The 14,515-nt window shown below is 54.7% G+C and overlaps 5 protein-coding genes across 5 annotated transcripts; all 5 read right to left on the reverse strand.

Moving 5' to 3' along the window:
* Positions 1 to 770: 770 nt before the first annotated feature.
* Positions 771 to 2,477, reverse strand: BBK36DRAFT_1123277 (phosphoglycerate dehydrogenase; the record flags this gene model as incomplete). The annotated part of the gene is made up of 1 exon (XM_024891035.1): positions 771 to 2,477. The coding sequence occupies one exon, from the start codon at positions 2,475 to 2,477 to the stop codon at positions 771 to 773; it is 1,707 nt and encodes a 568-aa protein (XP_024747946.1).
* Positions 2,478 to 3,770: 1,293 nt separating this feature from the next.
* Positions 3,771 to 5,007, reverse strand: BBK36DRAFT_1176872 (hypothetical protein; the record flags this gene model as incomplete). Its single annotated transcript, XM_024896033.1, has 5 exons — positions 3,771 to 3,902; positions 4,038 to 4,178; positions 4,309 to 4,605; positions 4,711 to 4,880; positions 4,956 to 5,007. The coding sequence occupies 5 exons, from the start codon at positions 5,005 to 5,007 to the stop codon at positions 3,771 to 3,773; spliced, it is 792 nt and encodes a 263-aa protein (XP_024747947.1).
* An 880-nt stretch (positions 5,008 to 5,887) lies between these two features.
* BBK36DRAFT_1123105 (hypothetical protein) lies at positions 5,888 to 6,559 on the reverse strand (the record flags this gene model as incomplete). The annotated part of the gene is made up of 1 exon (XM_024891015.1): positions 5,888 to 6,559. The coding sequence occupies one exon, from the start codon at positions 6,557 to 6,559 to the stop codon at positions 5,888 to 5,890; it is 672 nt and encodes a 223-aa protein (XP_024747948.1).
* A 1,453-nt stretch (positions 6,560 to 8,012) lies between these two features.
* On the reverse strand, positions 8,013 to 10,259 carry BBK36DRAFT_1123570 (heat shock protein 70; the record flags this gene model as incomplete). The annotated part of the gene is made up of 5 exons (XM_024891069.1): positions 8,013 to 8,192; positions 8,256 to 9,503; positions 9,565 to 9,805; positions 9,863 to 10,047; positions 10,119 to 10,259. 5 exons carry the CDS (start codon positions 10,257 to 10,259, stop codon positions 8,013 to 8,015), a joined length of 1,995 nt encoding a protein of 664 aa, XP_024747949.1.
* A 1,512-nt stretch (positions 10,260 to 11,771) lies between these two features.
* BBK36DRAFT_1122831 (hypothetical protein) lies at positions 11,772 to 14,371 on the reverse strand (the record flags this gene model as incomplete). Its single annotated transcript, XM_024890981.1, has 5 exons — positions 11,772 to 12,979; positions 13,038 to 13,238; positions 13,291 to 13,477; positions 13,676 to 13,941; positions 14,068 to 14,371. 5 exons carry the CDS (start codon positions 14,369 to 14,371, stop codon positions 11,772 to 11,774), a joined length of 2,166 nt encoding a protein of 721 aa, XP_024747950.1.
* Positions 14,372 to 14,515: the final 144 nt, after the last annotated feature.

Raw genomic sequence — 14,515 nt, forward strand, 5'->3', positions numbered from 1 at the left:
TCGCTAGACGCGAGTTGACGTCGTCGAAGGGGGGAAGGAGATTGGCGGTTGATGGGGGACAGAGGAAGAAGTCGAAGCAAAAGAAGATTTGAGGAAGAAGCGCAGATAGGGCGGCTAGGGCCAGTCGACGCCTGGAGGGTTCAATCCCTGCGCAAACTCAAGATGCTGCAGCTGTACCGGTCGAGGGTTGAGGCTTCGCAGGTTCACCTCGACGTCAATGACAAAGCACGAAGGTGAAAAGCGCTCGTCACTGCTCTTCGGCTCGGAGCTTAGGCCCGGCAGGGAAGCTGGAGCTTCTGAAGGCCCTAAAGCATGGGGTGCTCGAGCCCTGTGGGCCGCTGGAGGTTTAGCGGCCTCGGTGTAAATCTAGCGGGACGTGCGCTATGACGCCAGGCCTGGTTCCTGCACGCGCCAAAAGCGGCCCCACGCTCGGCAGTACGGCAGCGCAGCAGGCCTGGGTCAGAGTCCAGACGGTGGACGGTCTGTAAGTGGACGAGATGTTGACGGTACATGTATATTGGCTCTGCTTCTTTTACTTGAGCCATCTACTGGAAGTCTCATTAGATATCAGAAGGGCCGATAGACTGCGAAGTCTCAAAGTCAAGTCATCGCTTCAAAGGACCATGCAACGCCAAGCAGGAGCTGAAGCCGCTGTCAGTCCATGTACAGCAGCATACAAGTAATCGACAAGAGCCATCTGCACCTTGCAACTTGTCTTCGACTCAGACACTTCAATGTTCTCTTCCTCTTCCCCTGCCTCTTCCATCCTCCTACAGCTGCACCAGCACCACGTCCAACACGCCCTCAGACTTGCGCAGTCCCTCCATCACCTTCTCATCGACCGGCCGGTCAATCCCCAGAATCATCAGAGCTTCGTTTTCCTTCACAGCACCTGCTTCAGCCCCCTTCAGCTCCGGGTCCAGGCTGGCCACCTGCATGAACCGGATGTTGATCCCGTGGGAGCCCAGCACCATGCCGACGCCTCCAATCTTGCCCGGCTCGTCATAGTTGTGCAGGATGATCATGGTGCCCTCGGGGCTGAACGTGGCGCTGAAGCGGTCCAGCTTGGAGATGTACAGCCGCTTGCCCGATGCGTATCCCTCAATCGTCTGCTGGCCGCTGCCGTCGTCTGCATGCGCTCTGAGCGTCACCAGGTTCGCGTACGTCTGTTCGCCCGGCTGGTGCGAGTGCGTCTCGCTTATCTTGATGCCCTTCTCCTTGGCAATCAAGGCAGCGTTGACAATGTTGACGTGCGTCTCGCTGAACGAGGCGACCAGCCCCTTGACCAATGCTGCATATAGCGGCTTCGTGTTGGGCATGCCCGCCAGGTCGCCGTGGTAGACCAGTTCAAAGGTGCGTCCGCCGACGAGGCCTCCTTTGGACCTGACGAAATGCTGCATGTAGAGACGGCCCATCTTCTCAATCAGCTGCACAAAGGGCTGGAGTTTGCGATACTCCTCGGGCAGAATGATGGGGGCGTTGACGGCGCTGGTGGGAAGGCCGCCTCGCAGGATCTCGAGCACCTGCGTGCACACATCGATTGATACGTTTTCCTGCGCCTCAATGGTGGAGGCTCCCAGGTGAGGTGTGGCCACCACTTTGGGATGCTTGGCTATCAGACCAGCTGCCGAGTCTGCTGCTGGGGGCTCTGAAGTGAAGACGTCGATTCCAGCTCCAGCAATCCATCCTTCATCGAGAGCTTTGAGCAACGCTGCTTCGTTATAGACCCCTCCCCTGGCGACGTTGAGGACTCGGGCTGTCTTTTTCATTAGCTTGAACTCTTCCTGACCAACGAGATCAAGAGTGGTTGCGAGCAGCGGCGTATGGATGGTGAGAAAGTCCACGATGGGGAGGATCTCGTGCAAGCTGGATGCTAGGTCAACACCTGCCTGGCGTGCCATGTCCGGATTCGCATACGGGTCGACAGCCATGACCTGCATGCCGAGGCCTTTCGCCATGCGTGCCACGTTCATGCCCACCTTGCCCAGCCCCACGATGCCCAGGACCTTTCGTCCCACCTCGATGCCGACGAGCTTGCTCCGTTCCCAGCCCCCCTGCTTCAAGCTTCCGTCTGCCCTGCCAATGTTCCTAGCAGTGGCCAGGAGCAAGGCGATGGTGTGCTCTGCTGCGGCGAGAATGTTCCCCGAGGGCGAATTGACGACAATGATGCCTCGCGAGGTCGCCTCTGGTACGTTGATATTGTCAACGCCAACGCCTGCCCTTGCTACCACTCGAAGCTTTTTGCCAGCAGCCAGGACCCCTTCTGTTATCTTGGTCTCGGACTGGACAATCAGGCCATGGTACCCCGGGATCTGCGAAATGAGTTCTTCGGGAGTCATGCCCAGCCTGACGTCGACGTCAAAGTGCGGTTTCAGCATTGCCAGGCCATCCGGCGATACCTTTTCCGGGATGAGGATACGAGGCCGGCCACCAGAAGCTTCTCTGGCGGCGCCATTGCTCGTTGCGATGGGGGTCATATTCTTCTCTTAATTCTTATGGTCAAGGAAACGAGTAGATCCAAAAAGTGACGAACTCAACTACCAAACAGCAGCACATGCATGTATATTGTATAAGCAGGCAATACCAGCTCCGAAAGTAAGTGTAAGCGATTGCAGCAGGCTGATGAAAGGGGTAGATGAAACACAAATCGAGCTCCAACAACCGGCTCCTCGCATCACACGAAGAGAAGGAAGTCGGCTGCATCTTATATGACGTTTGTGCCACAGTGCAACCCCTCAGTAAGCGTTGGTGTGTCGAACTTGGTGGCCATATCGTGTTTCTGTGTTTGGACGCCGCCACGCGCACAGTCATTTACACCACTAACAGATTGGGAGCGTTTCCCCCAATCTTGTGCCTTGGGACGGCTTCGCGTGGGCTGTGGCTGGACAACGGTCAGACCTTTTTTTCGTGATGACGATTTCAGCCATCCAGGAACGACGGACGAATCGAGAGACAACCGTTATTGCTTCGTTAATGTCGTGCGATTTGGTTACTACCCAGGTATCTGTTGGCATATCCCCCACGGAACACCAGCTCAAGCTGTGGATGAATGGTGAATACGCCTCCAGCTACTCGGTGGCTTCGTACGTTGGCGGCTGATAATGATTAACACACCACCAATTCTTTCTCACTCTCAGAAGCGATGACACTTCACAGATGAACCGGAGATGTGGAGGGCCCACGCGATCGATCTTGGGGAAGCGGGGGGAGGGGGAAGGGATTTGGTAACAACCACACCTCTCTTTGGAGCTAATAAATACCGGCTAACCCCCCATCCCCTTGAGAGGTGGGTGATAATACGGCCCGTTTTGCCGGTCCTGTCGGCGACTATTCTTTGTTGTGCAGTACAGTAAGGTAGTACTAGAGCTTGCTTACTTGCCCACCTTACCTGTATATAAGGTGGGTGGGCTCATTTGTTGTCCGACTCTTTTCTGCTTGGTGAGCTCGTTATCAGATGGCGCTCGCTTTCGGAGGTGTGTAACCGATGACGCTGCTGGTGTCGCCCTTCGGGGTTTTTTTGACTGCTCTCTTGGGAAGCACATGACGGGGGATCGTACTTTTGACGGAGATAAGTGAACTGTTTTCTTCCTTGTTTGAACTTGCCTGCTTTCCAAAAAACGCGTAAGCCCGTCGGACTGGGAAGCGCCTGATCCTATTGCCTTCCCTCATATATGATTGTCCCCCGTCATCCTTGCATTGGTATTGGACAAGTCTGATACCATGCTTTTGCCCACCGACTTATCCAAAAACTCGCAGCGCCGCAGCATCTACTACTCATCGTCTTCATCGTCTTCCGCCGCTTCACCAGCATGCTCCTCCTCGCCCTCCTGGCCATCCTCATCATCGCTCTCATCGTCGTCGAGATTCGGATCCGGCATAACAATGCTGTTAAGAAAAGTGACCTGATGCGTCGCAGTCAGCATGGGATTCGAAGGGCGCTCCGAAACGATGACTCAATATGATGGAATGAAGGGGAAAAGCTGAAAAGAGAAAAGCGGAAAAGGGGGGGAGGGGGGGGGATGAATGAAAAGACATACGAATCCGGACAAACCGCTTAGAATGTCCTTGAGTTTCGTTTGTGCGTTGTCGCCGCATAGCACTTCGTCGTCGAGATTTTTCATGATGGTGAAGTTTCGGAGTTTGAGGAGTTCGATATCGCGGTGTGTGACTTCGTAGCCCTGACACATTTATCCCAACAATCAGCCCATCATTTCTCAAAACGAACAGATACGGAGTCGCATAAGGCATCTCTCAAGCAGGATATAAAGGCCTGAAAAGGAGGGGCAAAAAGTCAAAAGCCAAACATACCATCGGCCTCTTCTTCAGCGCATTCTCCTGATTTCTCCCGACGAAGGCCTTGACCACATCCTCCACCCCCTTCTTCTCCAGCGCTGGAAAAAACGTCTTCCTGAAGAGCGGGTCGCCCATTGCCCTTCGCCAGCGCCGGGGCCGCTCGTCGATGCTCTGGCGGAGCTTGGCGATGTGCGCCGCCTCGGGGTGCCAGAGGCCGCCGCCGATGAAGCTGCGCTTGGGCTCGCAGTGGATGTAGTAGACTGCGTACGGGCCCTTGCGGCCTGTGCGGGACCAGGCGGCGGAGAAGTGAGGCTGCGAGACGAACCAGCCGTTAGTCGAGATGGACATTGCTTCTGCGGGAGTGGGGGATGATGAGGGAGGAGGAGACGAGGGGGAGAAAAGGGGGGGTGAGAGTACCTTATAGGGGGTCGGGTCTTTGCTGAAGCGGATGTCGCGGTGGATGCGAAAGATGACGTCCTTGGCGGGTAGCTCTGGGATGGTGTCGTCGACTTCGATGAGGGTTTGTGTTGTTGCTTCGACAAAGGACTGCCAGTCTTTGAGGGCTCTTCTGTATTCTCCGTCATGTGCTGGTATCGGAATCTTGAGTCAGTTTGAGGGATGCTGGTGAACTGTGGAGTGTGTCGCAATGAGATTGAACGTACATTTAAGCCACGGCCGCTTGTTGTTCGCCTTCAGGTCACGTAGAAACAGCATCGTGTTCTTGTGTACTTTGTGGTCCTCGTATGCTACGCCTCCCGTATCCCGTAGCTTTTCCAAGGGAATGATTTCGACTCTTCTAGGGCCATCTTCATCATCGTCATCGTCATCCTCATCCTCATCATCCTTGCCAACTTCACCGTCAGGAGCATCATTGTACTGATCTTCCTCATCAGATTCCTCCTTGGCCTTTTTCGGAGGGCGCCCCCGTGATCTCTTCTTCGGCTGTACCTGCGCCGATTCCTCTTCAGACTCGTCCCTGTATTGCTCTTGGTCGGATTCGCTTTCCGCATATCTCGCCCTTTTCTTTGGCAGACTTGCACCATTCTTGCGTCCCGACAGTGTTGACGATGCTCGTTCTTCGGTTTCGTCACTGGAGCCTTCGAAATAGCTGCTCTTCACTTGCGTGCTTGATAAGCGGCCGGAGCGCCGGCGCGTACCGGCTGCCTCCCCTTTGGGAGCAGATCGTTTGGAAACAGGCATGGCGAGACGCTCCAAAGCTTGGAATACTCTTTTGGAAGATCAATGACCAAGATATGATAGGAATGGGGATAAGAAAGAACAACAGCTGTATGTCTTTATGGTCCCAACGCCCTTTGTCAAGTGTTGGATCTATGGCGTCATACAATGTCGCGAGAAGCGCGTCTTTGGATACGAACGGGTTCCGCGCTATCACGTGATGCTTTACAAGGCCAACATGTAACCTGCATCATGAGAACGGACGACGACGACGATGGACACTTGACGATGGAGGCAGTTTGCAGTGTTTTCCTATGGATTGATCTTTGCTAAATCATCTCAGTCATGTCCTCGAAGAACCGTTCTACCTGTAAGAACATCACCAAACGCAGCCAAAGATGGACCTGGTAGATCAGGCTCACTGACCAGCACCACCCTGAGGCTCACTCTTCCTCTCCCACGGCATCTCAACATCCTCCCCCTCCCCCACAGAGGCCTTGAACGTGCCCCTCACGGAAGCAAACATTGTCCTGAAAAACTCCAGATCCCTCGCCTTGGCCTGCACCCACCTCTCCCCCAGCCCATCCATGCTCTCCTCCCCCTCCACGGTCAACGCCTGCGCCGCCGTAGCGCAGATCCTCACCACGCCCTGCAGCCTCTTAAAGTCCTCTTTCGAAAGCGCGTCCAGCTCCTCAGGCATGTAGACAATCTCAGTGACCTTGCAGAGACGCTGCGCAAAGGACATTTCGGACACGGTCTCGCTCTCGCTGAACTTGACGAGCCTTCTTCGGTAAGCCGCCCACTTCAGGGGCGGAATGGCGCAGGTGTCTGCGAGGAGGAGCTCGAGCGCTGCTTCGAGGCGCGTGCGGCGCGACGCTGCCACGGCGGGCGAAAAGGACACTCTGGGGGGCTGGCGGTCCTGGAGGTGCTTGAGGCGGAGGACGAGGGCGGTGATGTCGACTTGTTTGGCGAGGAAGTCGTCCGGGTCGTCTGCGTTCCTGATCAGGGCGTGGAGGGCGGCGACGATGTCCTCTGGGGTTTGTCCTTCTTCGTCGTCCCCTTGGGCTGCGGCGTGCTCGTTGGGGACCATTGGGGCGACGGGCGCTCTCTTGCGCTTGAGTTTGATGACAGGGCGAGGCGCGAGAGGGATATCCATTTCCATGGTGTCGGCGCCGTCGACAAACAGTGAGCCTTGAGGCTCGCAGATAGAGTCTTGAAGCTCATGAATGGAGTGTTGAGGCTCGCAGGTCGAGTCCCGAGGCACGCTGAGAGACTCCTCTGGTAAGGTCACGCTTTCGTCCTGACTGACCTGCAGGAGCGCAGCTTCGAATCAGAATTCATCTCAGGAAATACGATCGCACAAGATAAGGTAAGGATGAGAAGAAGCAGGACGTGCAACCTACCGCCTGGGGAGCGGCCATCTCTGCCGCAGCTGAAGGCAAACTATTGCTCGGCGTGACATCTTCCATGGCGTCTGTAGCAGCGTCCGTGCGAATCACACCACTTTCTTTCTCTTTTGTCTTCTCAATCGCCTGCAAAAGCATATCCTCAAATGCCCCCAGCGGATCCGACTCCATCGCAGCATCACCCAGCTTAGGAGAGCGGAAGCCGTCAGCCATGGATTTCTGTCCTCCCAGTGAACATGCAACCTTTTTCGACGGTTGGAACGACACAAGATTGGAAAAAAGGCAAGAATTGGTTTGGCGTCGTTCTCGTAAGAAAGAATCATCAAATGCAAAGGTTCAAGTGAATGTGCCTCCTGAAAGCTCACGTGCTAAATCTCCTCTCCTCTCCTCTCCTCTCTTCCACCTGTGCACACAGAGTGGCATTCACTTTTCCTCTGCCAGCTGTCAGACGCCAAAAACAAAAAAACACAGCACGGACTCATTGTTTGGTTTTGATTTGATGTAGCTGCAACGAGCATTCATTGGCTTGACTTGACAGCTTGCGAATAACGAGCTACTTCCCAGCTTGCGAGACACCTGGCTGTTTAAAAGACATGGACAGGATGGCAACTTGTGTCGTGATCGGAATCCGCGTAACTTGTAGATATCAAGACTGGAAGCGCATGGTCCCTATACGCTGGTCGATGAATTTGGACTCAGTAGATGGGTAGGTGGACGTTTTGTCTTGTGTCGATGTTTGCTGATATGAGTTGGGTTTTTATCGTGGCAATTTAAGCGGGCACAGGAACTGATGATGTGTATGCCCGGGGCTTCGAAGAATCACAGGGGGAGCATGGCAGCTTCACGATAGTCCCCAAGAAAGCCTCATATGAAACTCCAAGTCAACTCGAGTAAACGCCAAGTCAAGGAACATGTGGTAACGAATACATCAGCATTGCACATATGATAGGACATCGGATTGGCCTTGAGAGCAAGATTCAATTATGCATCTACCGCACACTCAGAGCTGCATTCGAATTTTACAAGACTAAAAAAACACATCCGCGTCGTAACCGACGATAACACCTGGGAACTTCTTTGGTTCCTCTAAGAATACCTTAGATATCTATGCATCAATTTTTTCCCTTTTTTAATTTTTTACAGTTCGTCGTGGAAGTCACCATCGTCCTCGGAGCCACCAGCACCCTGGTACATCTTGGAAGTGATGGGGTAGGCGACGTTGGACAGCTTCTCCTTCTGCTCCTCAAAGTCCTCGGTGGTGGCGTCGGCGCCGTTCTCCTCGAGCCACTCGGTAGCCTCCTTGACAGCGTCAAGAATCTGGACGAATGTTAGTGATCATGTCCTCATCAGAGAGCAGGTGACGGAATCGGTTCAACTTACAGTCTCCTTGTCCTCCTCGTCAATCTTGCCACCAAGACCATCCTCGTCGTTGACCTGGTTCTTCAGGCTGAAAGCGTAGTTCTCAAGACCGTTACGGGCCTCAATGCGCTCACGGGTAGCCTTGTCCTCCTCGGCGAACTTCTCGGCCTCGGCAACCATGCGGTCAATCTCCTCCTGGGTGAGACGGCCCTTGTCGTTGGTGATGGTGATGGACTCCTGCTTGCCGGTGCCCTTGTCGTGAGCAGAGACCTTGAGGATACCGTTGGCATCCAACTCGAAGGAAACCTCAATCTGGGGAACACCGCGGGGAGCAGGGGGAATGCCGGTAAGCTCGAACTTGCCCAGGATGTTGTTGTCCTTGGTCATGGAACGCTCACCCTCGAAGACCTGAATCAGGACGACGGGCTGGTTATCGGCAGCAGTCGAGAAGATCTGGCTCTTGCGGGTGGGGATGGGAGTGTTGCGGGGGATGAGCTTGGTCATGACTCCGCCAGTGGTCTCGATACCGAGAGTCAGGGGGTTGACGTCCATGAGAACAATGTCGTCAGTACCTTCCTCACCAGAGAGAACACCGGCCTGGACGGCGGCACCGAAAGCAACAGCCTCGTCGGGGTTGATACCCTTGGAAGCCTTCTTGCCGTTGAAGTACTCCTCAATCAGCGACTGAACCTTGGGGATACGAGTGGAACCGCCGACCAGAACGATGTCGTCGACCTCGCTCTTCTTGACGTTGGCGTCCTTGAGAACCTGCTCAACAGGCTTGAGGGTCTTCTTGAAGAGGTCCATGTTGAGCTCCTCGAACTTGGCCCGGGTGAGGGTCTCGGAGAAGTCGTTGCCCTCGAAGAAGGCCTCGATCTCGATACGGGTGCTCATCTGGGAAGAGAGGGTACGCTTGGCCTTTTCGGCTTCACGCTTCAGCTTGCCCATGGCCTTGAGGTCCTTGGAGATGTCGACGTTGTTCTTCTTGTTGTAGGCCTTGGCCAGGTAGTTGATGATGCGCTGGTCAAAGTCCTCACCACCAAGGTGGGTGTCACCGGCGGTAGCCAAGACCTCGAAGACGCCGTTGTCAATGGACAGGAGAGAGACATCAAAGGTACCACCACCGAGATCGTAGACAATGATCTGGCGCTCACCGTCGGTCTTGTCCAGACCATAGGCGATAGCGGCGGCGGTGGGCTCGTTGACGATTCGGAGAACGTTCAAGCCGGCAATGGTACCGGCGTCCTTGGTGGCCTGTCGCTGGTTGTCCTATTGGGCTGTTAGCAAAATGACTCTTTTACTCTTGGAGAATATTCAGCAAGAGACTTACGTTGAAGTAGGCAGGGACAGTGACGACGGCGTGGGTGACCTTCTTGCCCAGGTAGGACTCGGCGACCTCCTTCATCTTGCCGAGAATCATGGCAGAAATCTCCTCAGGAGTGAACTGCTTCTTCTCGCCGTTGACCTGGACCTGAACAATGGGCTTGCCATTCTTCTCGATGACCTTGTAGGGGAAGTGCTTGATGTCGGCCTGGATCTCCTTCTCGTCGAACTTGCGGCCAATCAATCGCCTGCGGAACAGTTAGCCAAAGGTCCGTTTATACAAGCCAAAGGGCGGCAGAACTGACTTGACATCGTAAATGGTGTTGGTGGGGTTGGCGGCGGCCTGGTTCTTGGCGGAATCGCCAACCAGACGCTCCTCGTCGGTAAAGGCCACGTAGGAGGGAGTGATTCGGTTACCCTGGTCGTTGACGAGAATCTCAACCTTGCCCTTCTGCATCACACCGACGCAGCTGTAGGTAGTTCCGAGATCCTGGCGGAGGAGAAACGTGTTAGCAAGATCACGGATCAACACCAATGGCGGGGTTGCTGCCGTCGACTTACAATTCCGATAACAGTGCCGTAGTTGTCCGCATCGTCGCTCGCGGCATTGGCCTTTCCGACAAACGCCAGAGGAGCGAAGAGCAGCGTGATCCAGCAGAGCAGGCCCAGCCCAAGGGCCAGGGAGCTCCGTGAACGAGCCATTGTGGAAGGGAAGATGTGGTGAAGAAGCGGCTACCAGATGCCCCGCGCAAAAGTTATAAGCTGTGGTAAGGAAGAAAAGGGAAAAGGGAACAGCAGAAGACGCGCAGCGATTCAACGCAGCGAGCTCTAGAAGTGTCCTCGGACCAGGCTGGTTGAGGGGGTATCTTTGGTTGGAGAGAAAAGAAAAATGAAGAAGGAAAAAACTCGAGTTGAAGCCGAGAGGGTGACGATGGGCCACTTTATGAAGCGCCCCAGAAAAAGTTGAGGTGTCCAGAAGGCTCAAAAAGGCCAGATTTCAGGTCTGTTAGCGACTGCTGGAGATCAGATGGACAGCAGCAGGCAGTGGAAGGCCCCGGAACACGCAGCCCCACGTGACAGGGGTCTTGCCTTTGGGCGATCTCGCACGGCCGGCACTGTCCATACTCACTGAGTGTTCACGCAAGCCACAGTGTCAACAACTACCGAGGACGACGTACAGCCGTCAAAAAGGGCATCATGACTGAACTGGCCCGACAAATCGCCCGCTAGGAACAGAGACACCTACCTAACTCGTTCACCCGGAGCCGCTTGCAAAAGCCACGATTCGTCCCCGTTTTGCCCCTCCAGGCCAGGCCCCCCAGGAGCGCAGAAGCGTGGAGAAGCGTAGAAGTGGCCTCTTCCGTTCTGCGCCGCACTAAAATTTGCCCGTTTGCCGCTGGGCGGGTGACGGAACATGATAGAAGGTGCGATGCTATTCCAAGCAGACAGTGACTCAGAGCCAAGGTATCTCACAAGAGCAGATTTGCTCTGCGGTGACTTGGTGACAGGGTTCTTAGCAAGTACTCATAGACCCTCATGAAGCTGTATCGATATTGATGACTTGTGGCAAACGGAAAAGGAAGCTGGTGTTGTCGACAGACCGTTATGGACACGTTGTTGTCTTCTTTATTTGCCCGAAAGGATTATGCTTACACTTGTAGTTGATGTTCTAGCCGTCAGGGACGGGGCAGACTACGATTACATGCTGTCAATAACCGGTAGCCGGGTGGGTACCGGTTGGTTCAGCGGCAAAGGGCCACGTATCGGCGCTTTGCCACGGCAAGGCTGAAAGGCTCACGATGCCACTCAACTCGTCGCCTTATTGCCCCCCCAGCTTGACCAGTGCTGGAGGAAACAAGTCGAAGCAGTGATGCGTTTGCACTCTCCTGATGAAGCACACGTAGCTAGTGAGGCGTCGCCTTGCCACGATGTAGGTACTCAGACCGAGCTATTGCATACGCGTACCTATGTCCAAGCCGGAGTCATGCATTAGGTATTCCTCGATATAACCGAATCACTTGCCTCATTTGGCAATACGGAATCAGACCCATGGCAGCCTCAAAAGCATAGCGAAATTGCACTTTATGAATCAACGTTCGAACTGATACAAACAATTCTAGCCATTCTACTAGTATATTTCTTTATACGGCCCGTCCAATCCCCATACATCCAGTCTATACCAGTATCCCACAGTTGCCTGCGGCACTCATACACTTACTCTAACAAGCCAGCGGCGATGGTCTCTCCCCCACTCCGAATCACAACCCGCTGTCCGGCTTCCAGAGGCACCTTGGCGTCCAGCTTGATCAAAATGCGAGCAACCGACCCCGGCTGCACCACCTTGGGCTTCTTCTTGGTCACCTCTCCCGTGGCCTTGTCCAGTAGAGCCGCTATTGACTGGATCTGGCCTGCTGCGTGAAGCCTGCCACGGTGGAGATCTACCGGCATGGGCATCAGATGGGCAAACGCCATTGCCTTCATGGTAAACGTATCGCCAACGTTGATGGGATCCTTTGTGTGGCAAACAATGTCTCCCACCTTGACGTGAACGGGATCAATGCCTGTCAAGCCAATGCTCACGTTCTGACCAGCAACGGCCCAGTCCTTGGCCTCGGTATCGAGCATGATGGACCTGATGTGCGCCGACTCCCCGCTGGGCTGCACCAACAGAGCATCGCCGACCTGGATGGTGCCGGAGTCGATGCGACCGGCAAGTGTGGTGGTGCCTTGCTGCGAGCGGAAAATCTCCGAAATCGCCATCCGGAAAGGCTTCTGCAAAGATCGTACGGTGGACGGCACAGAGGCCTCTAGGCCCTCTATCAAAGTAGGCCCTGTATACCAACTGCAAGCCTCGTCCTCTGACCTCTTGACGATGTTGTCTCCATTCAATCCCGAGATGGGGATGAACATGATGGACTTCTCTTGGAATCCTAGACCAGTCAAGAAGCCAGAGATTTCCTCTGATATCTCCTGGAACCTGTCCTGGGACCACCCGACCGCCTCGAGCTTGTTCACGGCAACGACTATCCGCTGCACGCCCAAGCTTCGGAGGAGCAGGACATGCTCCTTCGTCTGCCCCTTCAGCCCCTTTTCGTAAGCTCCAGTGCTGGCGTCAATCACCAAGACGGCAAAATCAGCCTGACTGGCACCGGCAATCATATTGGGCACAAAGTCTCGATGCCCCGGGGCGTCCAGAATCGTAAAGTTCGTCGACTCGGTTTCGAAATGGTTCGTGGCAATGTCAATTGTCACACCTCGATCTCTTTCCTCGCTTCTTTGATCAAAGACCCATGCCAGTGCGAACGACGCCTTTCCCGCCTTCTCGGCTTGCCGGCGATACTTGTCCACTGTACGCTCCTGCACAAGTTTCAGCTCCAACAGGAGCCGGCCCATCAGCGTACTCTTGCCAGCATCGACGTGGCCTTTGTAGCTGGTTAGTGACAGCAGACACTCGAATTCGGAGGATATGCGTAAACGTACCAACAACCACGAAACTTGCGTGTTTCTTGCTAGCGCTCTGCTCAAACTCCTTGATGACATCAATGCCTTTGCTCTTGGGCGGCGGGCTGTCGGTTACCTTGAGGCTTGCCACGCCGCCCGCAAGTCCGCCCTCTTTTGATGATTCCTCGTTCTTTTGTGACTTCTTGGGAGTCTTCGGCGTGGCTGGAGCCTTCTTACCCGCTGGACAGAAAATTAGAATTAGCCCATCATTTCGCCTTCGCAAAATTCGAACCTTTTGCCCGGGCTGCGAGCACAATATCGTCTGGGCTGGGCTCTGAGAAGACGGACGCAACGAATAGGGATGATTGGGTGTAGGGCATTGCGAACACATCCCTCCTTTGTCGCTGATCTGCCTCTGAATCCGACTCGAAAAGCGCCTGAGCGAATGCAGAGGGGGCGTGACTGCGGCTCACTACCGGCTTTGGCGCTTCAGATATGCTGTCGTCGGTTTGAGATCCAGTGGCAGTTGGCAAGCTCGCACGTTCCCCTAGAGAATGGCCGGTGGCGTCTGTTGACGTATTTTGCTCCTGTTCTTGAGGCTGTTGCTTGGGCTGTTCCTGCGGAGTAGAAGAACCCTCGGGCGAGTTGCGACGTTGAATCTTCGACTTGATGCCGACGTTTTCTTTGTCTGTATCATCAGAAAGCGCAAGCTTCGTCACTTCGCCCTCTAAGGAATCGGGCCTCTCTTGGGCCTTCTTCTCCTCATTCTTTCTCTTCCGCATGGCAGCCAAGGCTTGCAATTTCGACATCTTGGGGGCAGAACCAGTACCGCCCAACAGCCCACCGCGAGGGCGCGGCGTTTCAATGAAAACGGTTTCTCGGCCCCGCGGTATGTTTAGCCAGGGCATATCGTCGAAGAAATTGGCGGGTATCCGAGGCTTCTCTAGAACGGGGAACGCGCGTGCAAGCGGAGGGATGTCGCAGATGGTAGGGGGGTATTCGCCGTCTTCTCCAAAGGGCCGGGCTAAACAAGGTCCGCTGGCAATCAAAGAGAGCGCGCCATTCTTACCTTCTGGTGCCTTCTTGGGCGCCGGCTTCTGCGCTGGCTTTGGCGCTGGCTTTGGAGGTGGCGCAATGAAGGTCCTTGTCAGGTATGCGACCGACTTGTCGACATCGTAGTAGTAATGCCATAGAGCCTCTTGTATTTGCGCATCTGTGACCTTGCTCGCTTCTTCTCCAAGGGCCTTGCGCACCTCTGTCGTTCCGTTCTTCATTGCGATCTTGTCTTCGGGGCTCAGCTCGTCCTCCTCCTCTCCAAGGTCTTCGTCGTACTGGTCGACGAAGTCGTCATCGTCATAGTCTTGGGGCGCCATTGCGACCGTGTGAACGACGGGGTATTCGGTGTTGTTTGAGTTCGGTGGGTAGAGATGGTAAATGTTTGTTGCGGAAGTGAAGGGAGCAGTTCAAAGGATGTCCAGCGATTTCGAGGCACTAGTTGTTGGTCCTGATGTGACGAA

The sequence above is a fragment of the Trichoderma citrinoviride genome (assembly GCF_003025115.1).
Source record: "Trichoderma citrinoviride strain TUCIM 6016 unplaced genomic scaffold BBK36scaffold_10, whole genome shotgun sequence".
Taxonomy (NCBI): Eukaryota; Fungi; Ascomycota; class Sordariomycetes; order Hypocreales; family Hypocreaceae; genus Trichoderma; species Trichoderma citrinoviride.